At 39.5% G+C, this 23,245-nt stretch overlaps 2 protein-coding genes across 2 annotated transcripts in view; both read left to right on the top strand.

The window, feature by feature from the left end:
- Positions 1-2,906: 2,906 nt before the first annotated feature.
- On the top strand, positions 2,907-11,409 carry guf1 (GTP binding elongation factor GUF1). The gene is made up of 17 exons (XM_056383728.1): positions 2,907-3,290; positions 3,530-3,641; positions 3,793-3,941; positions 4,246-4,326; positions 4,413-4,490; positions 4,589-4,672; positions 4,755-4,819; positions 4,919-5,122; positions 5,866-6,005; positions 6,213-6,336; positions 6,886-7,018; positions 7,604-7,747; positions 8,133-8,266; positions 8,749-8,850; positions 10,766-10,885; positions 11,038-11,074; positions 11,171-11,409. Exons 1-17 carry the CDS (start codon positions 3,117-3,119, stop codon positions 11,303-11,305), a joined length of 2,016 nt encoding a protein of 671 aa, XP_056239703.1. The 5' UTR covers positions 2,907-3,116; the 3' UTR covers positions 11,306-11,409.
- Positions 11,410-14,154: 2,745 nt separating this feature from the next.
- Positions 14,155-23,245, top strand: part of pigg (phosphatidylinositol glycan anchor biosynthesis class G) — a 57,519-nt gene continuing 48,428 nt past the window's right edge. Inside the window, exons 1-4 of the mRNA XM_056382964.1 lie at positions 14,155-14,637; positions 14,745-14,950; positions 21,556-21,765; positions 22,681-22,869. Coding sequence (XP_056238939.1) covers positions 14,484-14,637; positions 14,745-14,950; positions 21,556-21,765; positions 22,681-22,869 — 759 coding nt within the window. The 5' untranslated portion in view covers positions 14,155-14,483. The remainder of the gene's footprint in view (positions 14,638-14,744; positions 14,951-21,555; positions 21,766-22,680; positions 22,870-23,245) is intronic.

Here is a 23,245-nt window from a genome sequence, read left to right as displayed (position 1 = left end):
GACGAGGGTCGTTCTCTCAAGTCTACATAGCTAATGACATGTCAAAATACGTTACGACACACATTTTGACGCCATAGCAGGAAAAGCACAAGTTTAACGAGGGCGGCATTCCAGTTGGCCGACTGAGTCTGTTAGTGGAACACAGTCCTTACCAATGTTATTAGTTACACTTGTGTTTTTCCTGCTATGCAAAGTAAACATTTTGTGATAGAGATTACCAGGGAACAGTGAAACTGTCCTCCCAAAAATAAAAACATACAACACAACGACCCAGACTCAATGGATAGGTCAAAAAACATAGGACTTCAGCACAGGAGGGTGCTGTTTGTTTCTAGTTTCCAAGTGAATGTTGTTAATTTTAACTACAATCGTTGTATATCCTTAACCACATATTTACTATTGTAACCATGACGATAAAGGTCCTCTAACCTTAACAAAGTACCGCAAACAATTATCTTTTCCTAAACTTCAGTCACATCATCAACAGTTTATCTGTAGCATATCTCCTGCCACCATAGATAGATAGATAGACAGATAGATAGACACATAGATAGATAGATAGATAGACAGATAGATAGACAGATAGATAGACACATAGATAGATAGATAGATAGACAGATAGATAGACACATAGATAGATAGATAGACAGATAGATAGACACATAGATAGATAGATAGATAGACAGATAGATAGACAGATAGATAGACACATAGATAGACACATAGATAGACAGATAGATAGACACATAGATAGATAGACAGATAGACAGATAGACAGATAGATAGATAGACAGATAGATAGACACATAGATAGACAGATAGACAGACAGATAGATAGATAGATAGATAGATAGATAGATAGATAGATAGATAGATAGATAGATAGATAGATAGATAGATTATTTATCCCCTCGGGGCTCTAACTCAGGAAATGCTCCAATGGGACGCTTCAGAGGGTAGAGACAAATGTCCTACATTTTAAGGATGTTTAGGTTGAGACTTCATGGGAAGAGCAGTAATCTATGTTTGGAGATTTCTGTGACAGAACAATTCACAACTGTTCAGAACTGAGTGTCTTAAGTACAGAGACACCAGTGACACGGTGAACCATTTTTTTAATGACAAAAGGCAAGAACTTTTTTAGTTATTGATTTTACTGTAGCTTTAAAAGTTCAAACGTAACTCTTGGTGTAACCGGTTAGTGTCATGTGCATTGTGTTTTGATGAAGAGACCAAGAGCAGGATATCATGAGGGGATTTATTCTCCATTTATTCTCTGACAAAAAAGGTAAATAGCAAAATCCTCTAGTTAATTGTGATCATGTAACTTAGCCCCTATACAAATTAAATTACTGTATACAATAAGTTTAAGCTATCAATTAAACTCTTGAATGTGATTTAACAGAAACATGACTAAAACATTTCTCTGATCATGATGTCACTTACCTCTCCCATGAAGTACAACAGCAAAAGAGAGGAAGTAAAGGAGGAAACGCCCTTCATAGTGGAGACTCCACGGAAGTGAACATAGGGACACAGAAATGAGTCTCAAACGTTTCACATATTGACTCTGGAGTGCTAACATGTCAGGCTAACACAGATTTGTTTAATTATAATACTACATATTACTGTTATGTAATTTACACATTACACATCGCATAATACATCTCCCCAGTTTGTGCCTCAAAATAAACATTGTTTGTACATTTGAGACTTTTGCTTTGGTGATTGAATTTGAGTCACAGGGCTATCCAAATATTTTTCTGTAAGATTAGCCAAAGTTTGAAAAAACCCACAAGCTGCAAGACATTTCCTGATCCCTTAAAGACTTCTCTATACAACTGGCTTCTTATCCTATTAGTTTTTTGTTCAGCTGAGCCGAGATGCTAACTTGAAGTGACAAATATTGTTTGACACCAAAATTTCAGGGTTTTCAGACTCAGTAATTTTTATCACTATTCCTTTACATTATTTTCTCATTGTATACTATAATGTATAATTCGTATAATGTAATATAATATAGTTTAATCATAATTTGAATCATATTAATTAAACCAATGGGAACAATGGTAAAAACCTTTATAGTGCAGAGGAAGCTGAGAGTTATTGAGAAACTGTTAATGTCTAACAGGTAGGCCGAGTGTTGTCCAATGATCGGTGAGGTTTTTGTAAAAACTGGCTTGTATTGTCTGCAAGAAAAACAGATGCTGAGCTCTTTGAATGAAAGGCAATCCTCAGTGCAAAAGTCTCAAATGTACAAAAGATGATTACATGACAGGGCTAATAGAGGCTCATTATTATCTCTGGTTGCACAAAGAAGAGAAGCAGGAATCTATTCTTATGCGAGAGGCGGCTTCGTTGTCATAGCAACTGATATCCATTTTTATCCTTCATCAGAGGGATTGAGTAGGCGGGACTTCCGCCTGTGTAAACATTCCCAAAGATAAAAGTATAACAATATATAAATCTCCCCTTGATGCTTTCAAACGCTGATTTCTGTTTATTATGATTTTATCTTTCGTCCCTTAAAGGAGTGACTTCAAACTGATTAAATAACCTACTACACTACACACTATCAGTACACATAGCCTGCTGCACTGTCTAGCCTTATTGGTATTTTCAAAATGACGGGGAAAAAAAAGAAAGAGAGCAGCACAGTGAGTTTTGCAAAGCTCACGACACAGACTGGATACATTAAAGTGTATCAGTGTTAGTAAGGAAACATCTAGGAGGACAGAACTGACGATTTGTTCGCCTTTAACTCCTAAACCCTGCTGGGCTCTGCCTGGAATAAAAAACAAACAAACCAAACGGAAGTCATTGTAGAAAGTCATCTTGTTTCATGTCATCATCTTTGATCTGAAAATAAACAACATTTCCCACAAGTCTTTGCCGGTGAACTGTCACCCAAAATGTCAGCACTCTAGGAGCTCGTGCACCGGGGTTATTACAGGAGTATTTACTTTAAAGGTTCATGTATTATTACTATTTATTTAATCGCTGGTACAGTTCACCGGCGGTCCGCCACTGAGCTGTATCCACAGTTAGCTAACGCTAGCTGACGTTTATTTACCTTCCTTATCATGCTGCTGTCAGGCTACTAGCTCAACGAAAACATGTCGGTCTCTCTAGTCTCTCCCCTGTTAAGACGTGTCGTACAGTTCAAACTGTACAGAAGGAAAATACACAACTATAGCATGACCTGCACAGTGTTGAGACACCGCTGGATGAAAGGGCTGCCTGTTTTCTCCAGCGGCTTCAGGATGGTCAGCACACAAACAGACAAACAGGTAATACAGTAATTAACTGCATCTCATCATTGCCCATGTGTGTGATTTGTTTCTTATTTAAAATTCTATATAATTTCATACAATTCTCAAAATGCTTGATTCAGGGGAAAAGCCCCTTCACATATAGGTTTTACTGGACTAACCAATTAGAAATAGACATAGTAATCGATCTAACAACATAAAGGTGGGTGACTGTAACAATTCAGCTGTTTTGAGTGACTTCTCCGTTTATTCTGAAGGGGACCATTGACCTGTCCAAGTTCCCTGTGGAGAGAATCAGGAATTTTTGCATCATTGCCCATATTGACCATGGAAAAAGCACTTTGGCTGACAGGCTGCTGGAGATGACTGGTACGTCCGCTCACACCACAGAGATGAAATTTAAAGTGAATCCTAAAGAGCTTTCATCATCTTAAACAGAACAGTGTCTAAAGAGTCAATTTGAGACTGTTTGTTGGATTACTTCATGATCAAAATGTTAACATCCACCTCACTCACACAGGTGCCATAGCAAAGACTGAGAAGAACAAGCAGGTTCTGGACAAGCTTCAGGTGGAGCGAGAGAGGGGCATCACCGTGAAGGCCCAGACAGCCTCGTTGTTTTACAGCCACGAGGGAGAGCAGTACCTACTGAACCTCATCGACACACCGGTAAGTCCTCTGCTGGGTGGGACGTTGGTACGAAGAAGGTGGAAAAATGTGACATGGAAAGTGTGTTTCACAATTTGATTTGAAGCTGCAAGTCGTCATCTTGAGGCAGTGGGCTAGACAGATCGATTTTTTTTACTTTATACATTTCAAAATCTCCCTGTGATCCATGAAGGCAGTCCAAAGCAGATAGTTGAATTACCATAATATAAGCCATGCCAGAAAATGGGTGGGTTTTTTTACATGCCCACCTTATGTCAAATAGATTTGTTTACATTTTGTAACCTTTACTTTACCCTCTCTCCAGGGTCACGTTGACTTCAGTTATGAGGTGTCTCGATCCATTTCTGCGTGCCAAGGTGTCCTGTTGATTGTTGATGCTAATCAGGTAGAAAACTTGACCTTCTTTGTGAATTACTGTAGTTGAACTTGCTGCACGTGATTTAGTCGTTAATGTTTTGCTGTCATGTGAAGGGGATTCAAGCGCAAACGGTGGCTAACTTCTACCTGGCTTTCGAAGCTCAGCTGACAATCATCCCTGTCATCAACAAGGTACATTCAGACCAGCCAGTGTTTAGTGTAAACACGTGTTATTTTTCTGCTTGAATGCTCCGTGGTGGATGATTCTGTTCTGACACTTTCTCCCTCAGATTGATTTGAAGAATGCAGATCCAGAGAGGGTGGAGTCACAGATTGAAAAGGTGTTTGATATCCCTCGTGAAGAGTGCATCCGGGTGAGTGGAGCATAATGTAAGTTCCATAGAAGCTGTATATTTTTCAGGAATGTGTCTAAATTTATGATCTCATGTCTTTCAGATCTCAGCTAAACAGGGAACAAACGTTGAAATGGTTCTCGAAGCGGTCGTGAACAGGATTCCACCGTAAGAAAGCTCAGGTGGTTTCATTTCTTGTAGGAAACATGATTGACATAAAAAAAAAAAAAAACTGAAGCCCTTTCTTTTTTTCATACTTATTCTCAGGCCCGTGGCAAGCATCAATGACCCATTCAAAGCCCTGGTGTTTGACTCCAATTTCGACCACTACAGAGGAGTGGTGGCCAACATCGCCGTGTTCGGAGGTCAGGTCAGAAAAGGGGACAAAATCATGTCGGCGCATCTCGCCAAAACCTACGAGGTCAACGAGCTGGGGCTTCTCCGACCAGATGAGCACCCGACACAGAAGCTGTACGTGGCATTATTCCTGTTCTCACGTCATACATTTGGTATTTCATCCAATGGAGCTGATATTGGGATTAAAGCTGAAATGATTAATCAATTAATCAATTGAGTAATTCATTGTTTTGGTCATTTTTTAAGCAAAAATGCCAAACATCTGCTGGTTCCAGCCTCTACACTGTCAGGATTTGCTGAATTTTTAGTCTTATGTGATAATAACCTGAATATGTGCAGGTTTTGAAATGTTGGTTAAAAGAAACTATTTGATGACATCAGTTTGGACGTCAGGAAATTTCACCCTTTTCTGAAATTTTATGGACCAAACAATTAATTGATTAATCAAGAATATAATCAGCTGGCTACTCAATAATTAAAATGAGCCTCAGTCAGCCATAATTGGGATACATCTTTTACATATATACTACGTTTAATGATTTTTGAGACAATAAATAAATAAATAAATGAATAAATATATATATATAAATATATAAATAAAATAAAATAGGATAAAATAAAAAAAATCTGTAATGTAATACATAGCTTAAAAAATTGTCTGACATTGTCAGTGCAGCCTTAATAAACCAGCCTACCCGATATCTACATACACTCTGGTCAACACAGTAGATAAACACTGGAATCCTGTGAACATTTGTCCATCTGTCCAATGAGATGCTTGTTTACATTGTGTTAGTGTGACTCTCTGAGATGTTGTTGTTGTTGTTGTTGTTGTTGTTGTTGTTGTTGTTGTGTAGGTTTGCAGGCCAGGTGGGCTACATAATAGCAGGGATGAAAGATGTGAAGGAGGCCCAGATTGGTGACACACTGTACCTCCAGGAGCAGCCAGTGAAGGCTCTGCCAGGGTTTAAACCTGCTAAAGCCATGGTCTTTGCTGGTAAGAACTGCTCTCCTTTCAGCAACTGCTTCACACATACACACACACACACACACACAAACACACACACGTCAACATACATAAAACCCCTTCGGTGCATGTTGTGTTTGAGTAGCTGGTACAGTAAAGTACAGCCAGTGCTTTCCAAATGAAAAGAGTCTTTTGCTGATGATGTGCACTCTGCCTTTTTTTCCCCCTGTCCCTCAGGCATGTATCCGATGGACCAGTCAGAATATCCAGGCCTTCGCAGTGCCATTGAGAGGCTGACCCTGAATGACTCCAGTGTCACAGTGCAGAGAGACAGCAGTCTGGCCCTGGGGGCAGGCTGGAGGTGGGGACGTTATGCATTAGAATAAAAAGTAGCTTTACAATCCCCAGCCTGAGGAGTGGGGATTGTACCGCATATACTGTACCAGCAAATCAGAACAAAGACACGGATGTTTAAGAGCAGTGCAACCACAGAGGTCAAGACCCTTTTCAGACATCACTATGTTTGTATGTTTTCAAGTTATTTGTTGTTGCAGAAAAGTTTGTTAAAAAGTAGGGGGTTTAGGAGAAGTTTCTACATAAACTTGGACAACATCTGACATGATGTATTGCTAAATATCAACTTTCTTTTGGACATAGTGATGATGCCAAAACGGACAGCCAAGTGAGAGTTTATGCATCATCACAGGTCATATTATCGGTCCAGATGATCTACATTTGATTCTGTTAGCGGCAGTGATTTAGATCATTTGCAAATACATTACTGCACTTCGATAGCAATAAGTCTTACTCACTCTTGAACTCTTTCCAAAGAGACTCTTTTGTAATTAGAAAGCATGAATATCAATTATACATCTTGGGTGAACCTGTGGACCTTCCCATCCCCCTGCAGACTTGGCTTCCTGGGTCTTCTCCATATGGAGGTGTTCAATCAGAGGCTGGAGCAGGAATACAATGCCTCCGTTATAGTAACAGCGCCCACCGTGCCCTACAAGGCTGTCCTCTCATCAGCCAAGCTCATCAAGGTAAGAGCCGTTTCCTGCTCGTATATTCTCCGGCCTCACAGAGGGGGCCTGGCTTGTGCTGTAATTTCAGCAAAAAAGTTTCAACCGCCTTGGAAATTGATGATAAACGGAGGCCCTCTGGTGTCGCTGCCTTTGCCCTCCTGTGAAATGACATATGGGAGGCACTTGATGAGAAGAGGACAATCAGAATTTTCTGTAGCGAAGGCAAAATCACAGCCAGTTTGAAAACGTAATGTATGTATGTAGTTTCTTTGGAATCAACAACACATTTTTTCTCATCTCAGTGACAGCTGGTTGCTATAAGTCAGGATTTTATTATTATTTTTTGACAAATTATGAAGATGTGTTATTCCTCAGTCTTGTGAGAGTAGTAATGGTATACAGTGCATGTACTGCAATGAAGCAATGTGTTCTGTGAATATAAAAGATTTTAGTTCAGACTTCCTCTTCAGCCTGCAGGGTGTAAATGTTTCATACTCAAAACATAGTAATTGGTTGGAGGATGGCTAGAAAATCGTGTGTGCTTTTGTGAAGAGGTTTACTAGTTTTATTTGCAGGTTTAATTCACGTTGGTTCTCCTCACAGGAACACGGCAGTGAGGAGATAACCATCGTGAACCCTGCCCACTTCCCAGACAGGTCGGTTGTGTCGGAGTACATGGAGCCCATGGTGCTCGGGACCATTCTGGCTCCAGACACTTACACCGGCAAGATCATGGCGCTCTGCTTAGTAAGAAGAAAAGGGAAATGACATCAATGAAAAAGTGTCTGTACTGTTTTTTCATTTGCTTATGTTCCTCTATCATGTGTGTCTGCCTTGTAAACATCTTATTTAAAGTGCAGACTTCTTTTTTTCTTTTCAGTCAGAGAGGGATAATGTCTCTGAATACTCACAGGCGAGTTGGCCTGATTCTCAAGCCTGTTGGAAAATGGAGTTTGACAGGAGATATTAGAGTGCATCCATGCTTTTAACGCTTTGGAAAATTGGTCTGGAGCTGAAGAGAAAAAAAAAAAAACCTAACTACTTGTAAACAAAAGGAAGCAAAAAAAAAAAAAATCTCCTTTTGTAAAAGAATAAAGTGACTGTATTTTGCTGATTGTCTGTGTTCTTAAAGAATCGCAGAGCTATCCAGAAGAACATGGTGTACATAGACGACCAGCGCGTCATGATGAAGTATCTCTTCCCGTTAAATGAAGTTGTTGTGGATTTCTATGACCTCCTCAAATCGCTGTCATCTGGATATGCAAGGTAAAACTAAGCAAATACCGTGTGAATACATACGGTGTGGATTTCCAGGGGTTGCTTTTGCATAGTCCAACTTCTTTGTACGTATATTTCTAAGCAATATTTGAGTATATAAGTTAGTTAGTAATGTCTTATGAGTTTCTCTACAAAAGAGTCGGTGAAATCCCAGTATAAAGAATTTAGTTGTATACACATAGTTGAAAGAGCCAAAATAGCATCTTTAAAGTAGATTTCCAACTTGTATTTGGTATATTTGGTAAATTTATTAAGGTCTTGTATCAGTGGATAAAAGTAATTATTAGGAAAAAAATTGATATAAAAACAAGCACAAAGCCAAGAGATCTTTTCCCTCCTTTCCCTTAGTTACTCTTCTCTTCTGTATTGTACCTTCCCCTGAGTCTTATTTAGATGAAGGGCTTTGACAGTGTGAACTTATTCCATGCATTCAGCTGACCATGATTTTGATTTTATCTTCCGTACTGTAGCTTTGATTATGAGAATGCAGGCTACCAGGCAGCTGATTTGATAAAGATGGACATTCTGCTGAATGGGCGGCCGGTGGAAGAACTCACCACAATCGTACACAGGTTAGTTCAATCAAAAACAGTGAGTAAATAAAAATATCCTTTTTGTTCCTCACAAGTTATGAGACTGTTGCTGCTTGAAAGCATCTTCTTATTGTCCCATTCACACCTGTGTCCCACAGCTTAATTATTATCGTTGCTGTCACAAAGAAGAAATTGAAGGTTTTATATGAGTTTACATAATTGCAAGGCTTTATGGTCCTGAATCACCAGAGTAATTCTACTGAGCCTATGGAGCATGAAATGTATTCAACACCCAGGATAACATTAAATATGGCCTCTTGGCAGTCTGTGTTAACATTATCTGTTACGGTGACTTTACACACTGGACAAGGACTTCACTCCATTTATGACAAGGACAATAGAGTAACTTCACAGGCGAAAAGTGATGACGCACAGCAGATCTGTATTTAATGTACTTACTATCGGAGCCAGGACAGGAGCCAGTTCAGGCCTTGGTAATTGAAGGGCGCCACGCTTCACCTACAGTAGCTACACTCTGGCCATTTATACTGTGAGCCTGGAAGCAGAGCAGAGCATGGAGTCGGTCTGTTATTCTTTAAGGGCAAAGCACCAATCACGGAGCAGAATATCATTTACAGGAGTGACTGAAATTTATGGTACGTGACTGGACCAAAGTGAGGCAAGGGTGCGCTGTCGAGCGGAGGAGCCATATCCATCTGTTAGATGTGGAGACTTTTATGTCTCAGTACCTTACAGTATGAGGGCGGCTGTGGCTCAGGAGGTAGACCAGGTTGTTAAGGGAAAGTCGGTGGTTCGATCCCCAGCTCCTCCAGTCCACATGTTGAAGTTTCCGCAGGCATGATACTGAACCTCAAATTTCCCCAGATGTATAATCAGTGTGTGACTGTGTGTGTGATACAAAAACACTGAATACATAGAGAAACTGCTGTATGAACGTGTGCGTGAATTGGTGAAAATAGTGGTAGAAGTGATAGTAGAATAGATAGTACCAGCTTATATAAGTGCAGTCCATTTACTATATGACAGCTCTCTCCAACGTTTAAAAATACCCCTCCCAACACCTCTAAAGCTCACATATTGACACATTATATTCTGCTTGTTTAATCCACACACTAACAGAAATGTAAAATGCTTTTATGGGGAGTTATGTCTCTGGCCCAGCTGTTGGTCGTAAACAAATAGTTACTTCACATTACTTCCTCAAATAGTTTTTCACTTTTACACTGTATGTTTGTGTTTGTTTGACACAAGATGCAGTGAGTTAATATAAGGTATTTTATGCTTTCTGGTTTAGCGTTCAGTCTAGCTAGTCTTGTAACTGTAGCTTTATACTTAACGAACAAACATTGGTCTCCATCTTCTCACTGAACTCTCATCAAGAAAATGAATAAGTGTATTTCAAAAAATGTCACACTATTCTTTTAACCTGCACAGGACTGTCTCTACGGAAACTGTGGCCGTTTTATGGCCTGAACAGATAGAAACATTTTCCACTTAAATGATCCCTTACACTATTATTATTCTTCATAATTTTCACTTGAGGATTTTTATCCCTAACATGGTGAAATGTGGGGAACCCCTGGTCTGATTTTGATGTAACTGGAAAGAATGATATGTTTTGGCATTCTGCTCTTTTCTTAATTTTACACTGATTTGTCTGATGGGGAAACTGAAAACGGCAGGTAATAACTGCTCCGACTCCAGCCACGTTTTAATTAAACTTGGACATAAGATTTAGCTTGTTGTTGCCCAAAGGGGTACCTGCATCTGTGGGGGATAACACATGTTTTACTGTTGAAGTGACGTGGTGAGTACAGCAGGTTTAATCTAATATCTGATTTTATGGATTGCACTCTTTTAGTCCTTGTTGGCAGCAGAGAACAGGGGAGTTCAACAGATGTTTTGGGTTCTGATTGGTGTGTTTTCATTTCAGAGAACGTGCATACCCTTCAGGGAAAGCCATGTGTGAGCGACTCAAAGACTCCATACCGAGGCAGATGTTTGAGATAGCTGTACAGGCAGCTATCGGAAGTAAGATCATCGCAAGGGAGACGTAAGTACAACATCTGGAATGACCTTTGTTAGAGTGGTATGGGGTGCAAAACCGTACATAACACACTTTTGAATTGTCTTTGTGTATGAAATGTGCTAAATGGATTAAATTGCCTTATAAAATTGTGAAATGACGGTGTTTGCCTCTTTCAGAATAAAGGCGTTCAGAAAGAATGTTCTCGCTAAATGTGTAAGTAAAGATTTTTCCTAATTTGAAAAAATTGTTGAATCTACAAATGGACTGCAAATTGTGAATAATTATGTTTTTTTTTTTTTTCCTTGGTAGTACGGAGGTGACATAACACGTAAGATGAAGCTGCTGAAGAGACAGGCAGAGGGCAAAAAGAAGATGAGGCGTATCGGCAACGTGGAAGTTCCCAAAGACGCCTTCATTAATGTTCTGAAGAGAAAAGAAAAATAGACTGCAATACTATTAGTATCTTATTATGTAATGATATTATTATTCTATAGAACAGGTCTTTGTTTGTGAAAGGCCTTACTGAATAAAGCTGTCATTGGTCCTGATATGTCTGTGTCATCACTTCCTCTCTCTCTGACATTTAACGGATAATTTGCCAGGAGAAGAATTCCATGTTGTTCAAAATTTTACAAAAGCATCAAAAACCATTCATTAATTTATCACCAATTATTGGTTTTATTAATACTTCTGTTCATGGGGGTAATTTCCATCAATCATCCAATGAAATGTCTGTGAAGATTCTCAGTCATCCAAGTAGCCACTTAAAAACGTTTCACCTCTCATCCAAGAGGCTTCTCCAGGTTGTTGATTCAACTTTTCTTCTACATTCAGTGGAACAGTTGTTTTTTAATAGTGTGTCAAGTCTGAGGTGCTGGCAGTCTGCACAAACAGAGGTTATTAGGTATTTAACTAAAGAATGTTAACTTTCATTTTATATCCAAAACATTATATATCACTCAAATGAGCTGCATTTTGGGCATCATGTTGCCTTTAAGTTCACAGTGCACACTGCATGTTATACACATATACATAAGAACTGTATATATACTTTGATTAGTCAAAGGCTGAAAAACTAGTCAAGAAAGAAACTTACTTGTTTTGTGTGGCCAACACTCCAAAAACCCAAGAGGTATTCACTTTAAAGTGCCAGCTATCAAATGCTCAGGATTACATACATGGAACAAAGTTAGTAGTATACTTACATAACCAAAGTGAATATGAGGCTTCAGTAGTCTTGAGTGTTTTCAGTACAGCACTGAGGCACAGCAGAGGAGTGGCAACAAGAAGTGGGAATTTGGTGCCAAAAAAGACTCTTTGGAAGATACCAATTGGATATGATAATAGCCAAATAGCTTAGCTTCATCTGAACCTTAGTGAAGAATGTGTTTTCACACAGAATGAGGATTGTGGATTTGGTCGGCCATCACAAACATACAAATCATCTTATCTCGTCGAGGCCAGTATAGACAGTGAAAAGGATTACAACAACCAATAACACTTTCAGCATACATATGGACATGTGAATATTGTTTTAAGACAGATTTGAAACACTGTGGTCCTGTCCTTTAATCCCTGCTAGCTCCTCACGGGTTGCTGACTCTGACCTTTGAAAGATACAAAGATACCAGAGAGAAAACAGGATTAACATGCAAATATCTGGTGGTGTTTCCAAGTGTTCGTCTGTCCTTTACAAAGTTTTCCCAGTAGATGGCAGCAGCAGCTTAAACACACAACAGAGCTGTGTGGAAGTCAATTCCACCCTGAGCTAATTTCCAATCAGACCTCATCAGCCTCAGGCCCAATAAATGTCAGGTTTAAATCATATAAAACTCTAGACAGACCACTTATCCTCTGCTCAGCAGTTGGAGTTGCTTGATGAAAATATCTCATTGTCCCTGTGTGCTGCCCTTTGCAACTGGAAAATTAAAGCAAATCTGATTTAAGGACTCAGGGAGGGAGACAAGTTGAACTTCAGCAGTGTGCACTGAACTCAAGCACTGAAGAAAGAACGTGCAGAGACTCAGTTAAATGTTTAGGATTATAAACCTTTTCGTTGTGGATATGAAACGCTCAAGTGTAAGTAATTACATTGATTACTGAGTCAAGTCACCATGCTCTTATGTATAATAATGTGGAACATATTTTGCAATGACTTATACAAGTTCCCAAAATGCAACACCATCAGGCACTTGATATTTTCCTCCAGGCATATTTACAGCTATTTTTGATGTTTTGACATTTCAGGATATTTTTGAACTTTCAAATGTGACTCAACTTGTTTTCATAATTCAGCCTTGGGTTTACAAAAGGTTAGTAAGTAAGTGATAAATTTAGCTACACTTTTTTAAATATATTTAAGGGAAACATTTTATACTTTTAATTGTATCCGGTTCCTTCACATATTACAGTCATTTGGTCCATTACAGGTGGTATTAATGGTAAATTTGGTTTCCTAAGGATATATAAAAGGGGTTTCTGGGATCTGTTATAAACTGGCTCTTATTTACCTTATTGCAAGAAGAAAAGAACAAAAGATGATCATTCTTATATCTTACACTTTAGGCTCTCACATTGTACAGCTGTCATCCTGGGACAGTTGACATCGGGTTGATAATAAATTGTCTTTCATGTAAAATATTCTAGAAACCCAGCACTGCTGCAGATGTTATATCACAGGATAAATTTTGTAAGAGAACTAGACCTCTTTACTAATTATAAAGCCCTGCAGTAGAGGATAGCATACCTCTTCACTACATTTTAAAGCTGATATCAATGTCAGACCTAACTAAATAATATATGCCCCACACAGATGATGATGAAACTGCACCAAGATTTAAAATCAAGATCACCAGATTTAATTGATTGATGGATTCCACCTGTATCATCAATGGTTAGATCTGAGTGGTTATAAAATTTGACTGAGTTGTAAACCATTCTATTGTATTTTAATCACAGATATTTCATGCTGATTTTTATTTCTTTTAATTATCCTGTCACTTTTTTAATCATTTATATTTTTTAATTTCCATATACACTTCAAAAATATTTTATCTATCTATTTTTATTTATATTTTTATATATTTTGTTTTTTTATTATGTTTTTTATTTTTCTGTGCACACATGGCACCTATACAAGAGTGTTAACCACTGTCATTGGACAGCCTGCTAGAAGAGAACACAACAGCAGCTATTATTGTTCCGTTTTTATCACACCAGTTATGATTCTTTAATGTTGTTAACAAGCGTTTACGTGTACTCATGACAGCAGTAGATGTAAACATGGGGGGGGCGGCGGCGGCGGCGGCGGCGTATTGGTGTGGTTTGGTTCTACGTATTACCCGTAGTTTCATGCTATCAAGGCGGAAGTGGCAATGATTGGCTACAGCGCTACCTGGTATTAGTGTTTTTGCTCTCAATTACAGCCACAAATATATAACATAAATGCTAAGTTAATTAAATACAGAGACACCTGGTTTTGAAATATGTTGTTTCACAGTACGTCCATCTGAAATGGGACGCCATAGCTTTCTGTCTTCTCCTATGTGGAGGTAAACTGTTCCTAGCTAGCAAGTCATCTTACTAACTTACTCGTTCCTTAAAGTGTCCGTCAGCTAGCAAGATGAAAGTCCGCTCGTCTGTTTTTGCCTCGTTTATCTTAATATTTGAAGTGTTTGGCATTGCCCTCTTCCTGCGGGGATTTTTTCCTGTACCTGTCAAGTCTTCCCTCTCATCCAAGAGCAAGCTGTCAGATCTGCCCGCGGAGCCGCTGTCAGGTGAGTTCAGGTCTGGCTCAGACTGACCTCGGTGTATGTGCGAGCATCAGCTCTGCACTGTCGACTGGAGACTGTTAAAACTCATACGATGTTTGCTTGAATTGCAGGGAGCTCTCCCAATTCCTCTCGCCTCCCCCAACCCCTTTTTAAAAGGGTGGTGATAATGCTCGTGGATGCGCTCCGGGAGGACTTCGTGTTCGGACCCAGTGGTCGCATGTACATGCCCTACACCAGACATGTGGTGGAAAGAGGCTCATCGCACAGTTTTGTGGCCAAGGCAAGACCTCCAACAGTCACCATGCCCAGGATCAAGGTAGATGTTGTTACTGTTGTCAGATGTTCTCACTCATCAAGTCATTCTCCACATGAGTCTAGAATTACTTGTTTTGTACTGATGGTTATGGTAAGCTGCAAATTAATTTACTGTAGTGAGTCAGCCTTTCAGATCTAAAGTCATTTCTCCAATTATTTTCCAAAATACACATTTTCTGTTTTTAGGTATGAATTGTTATTTTGTTATGTATCTTTAAATATGACTTTTATTCAAAACTAAATGGCTTTAATATCAGATACACCTCTGAAACAACCTGTAAACCATCACTTTAATCTGTAATGATGAAACTCTGTAAAGGATCAGGCTGGTATTCTTATTATTATCTTATTCTATATTTTTCTCACTGTCATCAAAGTCCATAAAAGATGAAAGCTGACAATGTGTTGGTCAGTTTCTAAATGCTTTCTGGAGCTCACCCCAAGCCCATAGCATGACGAGTAGCATTAATGTTAGTGGTCACGTAAACTTTATACTAAGATACATTACTGGTCAAAAGTTTTAAAGCAAATTTTTCCAGTTGTTTCTGAAAATTAAAGTATAAAACAAATAATAATGATTTTATTTATATTTTTAAGGAATCACATAATCTTAAAACCTGAATTGAATCTAAATTTTTTGACTCATCCAGCAGCCAAACACACTTGTGACATTCTTCATTTGATGGAAATCAGAAAACAGAAAGTCAGAAAGTTTGTCCCAACACTGTTGCAGAAGTTCCCACAAATTCTTACACTTGTAGTTTGCTTTTTTCCACCTTCTGTCCGGTTCATCCCAAACCAGCTCCATGGGGTTTAATTTTTGGAGACTGTGCTGGTCGTCTATCATGTGAAGCCACCGTCTTCTTTTCTTTTAATGTTTTGAGTCATTATCTTGGTGTGGGATGAACCTCCGACCAACCAGTCTGTCTTCCTTTGTTACTTTCCTTTTTCTCACCATCCGTACTGCACTACTTCCTGCGTTATTGTCCTAATAAAGACTCGGAGGGTGTAGTTACAATTTGTTCCAACACTGCCTTTGTATAGGCAGAGGGTTTGTAAGTCAAAGTCCAAAGTTGGGACGATACACTTGAGTGCTATTCAGTCCCTGACTACCTGACTAATTTCCCCATAGGTATATATACAAAAGTTTGGACACACTTTCCCGTTCACGTGAATGTGGTAGTGTGTCCAAACTTTGGACTGTTACTGTATATAAACACTGAACAAAAATATAAATGCAACACTTTTTACTCCCATTTTTCATGAGTTGAAATAAAAGATCTAAGACCTTTTCTATAAACACAAAACACACACACACACACACACACACACACACACACACACACACACACACACACACACACACACACACACACACACAGAGTCATGCCATTTATCTGCTGCCATCGCCTCATGTTGCAGCATGATGTACACACCTAAAATGAAATATCCCAGTGTCACCATTGAGCACGTTTGGGTTGATCTGGATCTACGTGTAAAAAAGAATTTTCCAATTTCTATCAATACCCAGCAACTTCACAGAGCCATTGAAGAGGAGCAGCCTAAAATTTTATGAGCCACAATCAACAACCTGATCAACTCGGTACAAAGGAGATGTGTTGCACTCCATGAGGCAGATGGTGGTCACACCAGATACTGAGTGATCCACGACCCTTCCCTCCAAAAAATGCAAATCTCTAACCCAAGTCGTGTGATACAGTTCACACAGTTCAGTGCCTAAATAAGGTATTTTTTCAAAATAAAACTGCACATTTAGAGTGGCCTTTTATTATGACCATCCCAAGGCACACCTGTGCAGTATGCTGTGTAATCAGCATCTTGATATGCCACATCTGTCAGGTGGATGGATGATCTTGGCGAAGGAATAATCCTCATCAACACAGGTTTTAAACATTTGTGAACAAAATTTGAGAAAAAAGACGCCTTCTTTGTGCTTTGAAAACATCTTTATCCTAAATGGGAGCAAAAACAAAAATGTTCAGTTTATATATATATGTGTATATATATATATATATATATATATATATATATATATTTCTATATGTATATATATATATATATTTATTTATATATATATATATATATATATATATATATTTTTTTTTTTTTTTTTTTTTTTTATTATCCTGCAATACATTGATATGTGTGAGTTTGATAGTTGTTGCTAAACGATTCTTTCATTATAAATATCTTTGGGTTTTGGGCTGTTAGAGAGACAGAGCCAGCAATTTGAATTTGGCTCCTTGTGCTCTGGGAAAACTTGACTTAATGAGTGAAGCAGAAAAAGATGTTTTAATTGCTTTATCAAAAATATTTCATCCATCCCATCATAGGAGATGAAAATGTCTGAGTCAAATATGCCCCAGCAGTATTCCTGCAAGCCCAGAATAATCATGTAGATGGAAAATGTGAAGAGCATTTTGAAATGGGTGCTAACTTTTCAGCCTATAACAGCATTTTGGGTTACATGACAGAATTTCGAAAGGGTGAAAACATGGTGCTTTGTCACATTTGGATGATGTGTCATGCTGTTGAAAATATTTTGGGAGCAGAGCCAGGAGGGAATTACAGTCATGTCATGTGCGCCTTGCCTGACAGTTGGTAGCGCTGAAGCACACACAAGATTGTGGGCAGACCGGGAAAGAGTCAGTGTGTTGTTTCAGTGGTGTTGGAGAGATTTTGCAAAAGGGAATTATTTTCGAGGTAAAAGAGCAACTCAGTTTTGTCCATATGGGCGCTGGGTAGTGCTGAGCTGGTGGTGGGAAGGAATTTAACTGAAGCTGTCAGGTGAAGCAGAATATTCAGTCTCGGTGTCAGAGGGCAGAATAAAAGGCAGCATTCATGATTTAGCAATGGTGGGAGGACCGGGGAAGTGTCAAGATGTTGTAACGATAGGAAAAGATTGGAGCCAAAACTCAAACTGCTGCTGAAGATACACAGTGTGGACAGAATCCTCCTCAGTGATGTCAGATAACTGTGGTCAGACAGGTAGTGCTGACTCAGTCACCCTCAGGTCAGAGAGGGTGGCAGAGAGCATGTGTTGGTTGACAGTGTCAAAGAGAGTGGACGAGTGAGAGGAGAAGCAACTGTGGTGGAGCAGTATTTAAGAAATGCTTTCTGAAGCCTGATCCTACAGAGCGTGGTTCGATGTGGGAGAGCGGCTTACAGTTTTTTTAAATTATCAATTAATGTATTGATTTGTAATTTATAATATGATTGATATTCTGTCCATCCGATCATTTTTATATTTTATTTTATAGTGGAGTTTTAATGCACATTGGCTTTAAGTGTTTCAAAAGAAACTAGTTAACAGTCAGTAAATGGAAGGAGGAACACTTTCTTGAACACACTTGTCACAGAAGAGCTGATGCTGATTGTTGTGAAATGGAGCAGGTCAATGATGATCTGGAGGACGGATGCCGAGCAGGAGTGAGGCGGACTTGCAGGGAGACAGATGTTCCTCCTTAATCCAAGGGGTTTAAAGAAGGATGTCGTGATGATGGGGGGGAAATGGTTTGAAAGCAGCTTGGACAAACAGCCCCGGATTTGAACCTTGAGCTTTGTTGACAGGACGAGGGAACGCAGGGGTGTGTAGAGGGAAATCGATAAGAGGGGACAAGCATGAAGGGTTTATGTCACAGCAGATATATACAGTACAGTGTAAGGACAAGGAGGGGAGGAGAAACTGAAAAGGCCACCTCCTCAGCCGTCTGTCAACTTGTAGGTTTGACTTGCAGGCCTGGTGAGAGCATCTGTAAGCCCTGTTGTTATTTTATGAGGGACTGATGGAAACTAGATAAAAACAGCCTACTGTAATGAAATCCCAGCGGACATTGCTGAAGTTTTTGGCACGCTGTCACACTGCAGCTGGTGCGTCAACGGAAACAAGCATACGATCAATGCTCTGAGGCAACACACTGCTCTGTCTGTAGTAGCTGCAGTGGTCGGTTTAACCACAACTGTAATTAGAAGTTGTGTTATCCATAGAGCTTTATTAACATCAGTGTTAAGATTAAATTTATCAATCACACCGTTGAGGTTTGGTAATGCACCAGTAGGGGGCAGTACAGACCAGCTGCCATTGAGTGCCCACTATCACTGCATTGCACCCAATTAACTGGTATGACACAGCCAACTAACCTAAATCATAATCTCTCTGTGGCATGGCCATTAATTTACACACATATATCAGACCCAACGCTCCCTCTACTGTATCTGATAAAGTTACACTCTCCATGCAGATATGCAGCACAGCTGAGTTTGAAGTCTTATTCAGCTACACAGTTAGGCTTTCGAATCCAGCTTCTTGTCTGTGTATAGTTTTTTTTATGCACAGTTTTTACACTGGAAACTCTACCCGGGGGTCTTCCCCACTAAATTCAATGATTCCAATTTAGTGAGTTTTCTAACCATGACAGGAAGAGAAAAGAAGTTAGTTTTCCTCCCCAGTTCTCATGTATTCACATGTGGCCAGTTGAGCCGCACTCTCAGACCGGCACAGCAGTCAGTGGACACTACTGTGGTGCTGGATTTGGACAATGAATTCAGTTCATAGTAAGAAGCAGCAGCAGCAGCAGAAGCAGCAACGCACTGTGGGTGTCTGAAAGGCTTGCATCTGCCTGGGTAGTATGGACACGCTAGATCTAGCGCATATTCGGTGCGGTGTATCACATCCATAGGTATTATGTGGTAATAAGGCCTGAGAAGATTGAGGACAGATTCAAGTTAATTGTAGAAAGTCTTTCTCTCACTAGTCGACCAAGGGCAAGAGCTGAAAAGGAAACTGTTAAATCTTTTGCCAGACTCTAAGACTTGAAGTCACAGCCCCTTCCGTCAGTGTTTTGGCACCTTGACAAGTTTTCAGCACTGTGCCAGAGAGTGTCTGTATACCCCACTGATATTGTATTTGACATTTAAGCAGTGGCACATTGCAAGCCTCGGCACATACTGTGGGCCTGTAATTAGTAAGCTGATGAGTCACTGATTAGTTTGGGCAGGATTTCAAAGTTTGTTGTTTTTTTTTGGCAGCGCTTTTGTTTATTTCAAGATGATCTTTACAGTAGATTTATCTCCACACGTCCCCATTTTTATTATTTTATTTTCATTTGTTACTATTTATTATTCAAGTCTCCTACCACATTGGCTAAAAAGGGGTCGAACCACTGGTTTCGTTAGTCAGACTATCTCTTTCAACAGACTGGAGACCTTAGTGAGACTGAAGAGGCAGAAAGAGAAGACTGTTTTTGACGAGGAACCATCCATCTCCTCCTGAAACAAGCATCTGCACTGGCAGGAGCAAAACAATGGCAGGGAAGGAAGTGGTAAATAATTGAGCTCAGGAACAAAGATCACTCGATGGGGCTCAAAATTTCAGTTTGACTTTTTAGCTGGAGAAGTTTTTGTTAAAACCTGTGAATCATCTGACCAAACAGAAAGACTTACGACATTACTTGGTCATAGAGTATGTTTATTATTTTGTCATTTATAAATAGGAGACACAAATCTTTGAAATTGGCAGAGGAAAATTTAATTCCCATACATCACGACTCAAATTGATTAAAAACATCATGGCCCTGGGTATACTGAAAATGTGATAGAAAATAAAGTAAGGTTTATGTCTTGTCAGCTCTTAAAGCCTTTCCACCCTTCATTGTGGGGGTGTTATATCCTTAGTTTATTGCTGTTTGTCTCTTGTGTCTGTGAAGTAGCCACGGAGTTGCCGTAGAACGACTAAAGTGGAGCTCACACAGTAACCACGCACAAACTGCTGCAAAGTGTTTTGTAAGCAAAAAACAAATAAACAAAAAAAAACCTCTAATATATGAAATCTGATAAGATGAACAAAATACACTGAAGTGAAGTGACAAACTGGGGACAAATACATCAATGATCAACTGGATAAAATAGCGCTATAAGAAGTGATTTCAAAGACGACTTTGAATTTGCCAGCCCAGCTCCCTCGGCAGGTTCCTCTAACACCTGGTCCCTCACACAATAAAGGCCGGTCAACTCTGATCTTAGCCCGGATTTTTGAGCGTCCCGCAGGATCTCAGGCTTTGCTCAGGGCAGCTCGTCGGGGGTTTAAATAACAGTGTTTCCTGCCAGCATCTACAATCTCATGTCTCCTTCAGTGCATGAAGACAAGGCCTTTGTAGTCCCCCCTCAACGATGCACCACGCTCTTTCCTGACTTCCAAAATAGGCTGTGGTTTCCTTGTCAGTCAAATGGAGGCCATTGTTGTTTTATTGCGGATTCCATGATGAAATCAGTAGAAACGGTACTTCATAAAAATCATCTTTCTACCGGATTCTTTCAGTTCGTGGCAGCAGGATCGGTTCAGCGACGTGGGAATAAGTCTGGTTTTCGATGCTAGATCAATGCACTCACCAGTCACGTAAAAGGAAGATTAATTGATTTGATTTATTTTGTTTTGAAGATGACCAATTTATTAAAAACTTTTGAACACTGTACTGCAACGCAAATCTTAATAAGTTGGATTAATATGATGAAACTGTAAGGTTGAATAACACCATTAAAAGACAATTATTGTTCAAAGGACAATGACAAAAACATATCTCTCCCCAGGCTCTTACCACTGGCAGTATCCCAGGCTTCATTGATGTGGTAATGAACCTAAATTCTCCTGCACTGCTGGAAGACAACCTCATTTGGCAGGCCAAAACAGCACGGAAGAGGATAGTTTTCTACGGAGATGACACCTGGGTGCGCCTCTTCCCCAAACACTTCATGGAGTACGATGGCACAACCTCCTTCTTTGTATCCGACTACACTGAGGTATGTCTGAGGCAAACAGCTGAAATATATGAGTGATGTGTTTTTTATGGTAATATCAGTCAAGGATTGAAGCACCTGATGGCTGCAGTACAAACATTTTGAAATGAAACATAAAAACTAAACATGTTGAGACTTATAGTTTTGCAGCATGAGCTGATTCATACAGGCTCGTGTGTTTCGTACTATAAATGTGACCAGTTTGCCTCACACACAATGGTTTGTAAATGTTCTATAAATTGTATAATGTGTTAGAAAACTCTCATGTGCTTTGGGTGAATAACAAAGTTAGTATTTTCCTGTATGCAACTTATTTTAGTTACATCATACAACAATATCATTTATGCAATTGTTCTTCAACTTTTCATAGATTGCTGCTGCTGTAGATCGAAGCTCATTAAACTGTACCATCACCCGATACATACACCAAAGGCTTCACATGATGCAGTAAAGCCTTTGCATCTATTCTGTGTAATATGCTGTACATGTATGCCTGGAAAAGATTCAGTCGCTGCATTATCTACGAGGCCAAGTCATCTGCATTACAGAGATGAAGGCAGCTGATCAACCGGGAAGGCACGGAGCTGAGATCACACAAAAAAACCTGCTCATCAATTAGCTCTTTATGCCATAGCTACAAATGCGCCGTGGGACTGTATGCAATCTGCTCTTGTTTATACTAGCATATTGCTGGTGCTGATTTTTAAGCCCTTTACCTGAAATGTTGGATGGCGGTAAATATCTGCCAGGAAATATTTGCCTGGTGATAATCAGACAATCATCAGACTCTATCGCAGCTTTGGGTAAAGCTCCTTTCTGCTCGTTTTTAATTTGCTCTAGGGGATGATTTTGAATAATTTCAAACTGATTATCAGCTGAAATCCTGGGTGTCAGTAAATGTATCTTGTTTCCATCCAGGTCGACAACAATGTGACCCGTCATTTGGACAGCACCCTCAAGAGGGATGACTGGGACATTCTGATCCTTCACTACTTAGGCCTGGACCACATTGGTCATATCAGCGGACCCCACAGTTCACTCATCCAGCCCAAACTGCTGGAGATGGACGACATCCTGAAGAAGATTCACAGTGCCCTCATTTTAAAGGTAATTTCTCTTCTCATTCTCAGCTTATACACGATGTCACTTAAAACCATGTGTTTATTTTAAGATTTCATTTTCATCTGTAAAGAGGTTTTCAGGCTTAAAGCTGCACTAATCAGTGTTTTTATATGAATAATGGAGGAAAATGAGTAAGTACTGGACTTACATTAATCAGATCACATCAAGACATGACACCAAATGAATGGTAATATTACTCTCTATGTGCTGAATGTGTATATTGCCACCTTTTTGCTGACATGTTTCCAACAGCTAAATACAGGGCAATTATTTTGATACTTAAATAATAATTTAGGTCATTTTTTAAGCAAACATGCCGTAGCCACAGCTTCTCAGTAGTGAGCGTTTGCTGCTCTTCTTG

The sequence above is a fragment of the Seriola aureovittata genome, chromosome 8 (genome assembly GCF_021018895.1).
Source record: "Seriola aureovittata isolate HTS-2021-v1 ecotype China chromosome 8, ASM2101889v1, whole genome shotgun sequence".
NCBI classification, from domain to species: Eukaryota; Metazoa; Chordata; class Actinopteri; order Carangiformes; family Carangidae; genus Seriola; species Seriola aureovittata.
Note: the sequence above shows the minus strand (reverse complement) of the source record. Positions and strands in the feature narration are given on the sequence as shown.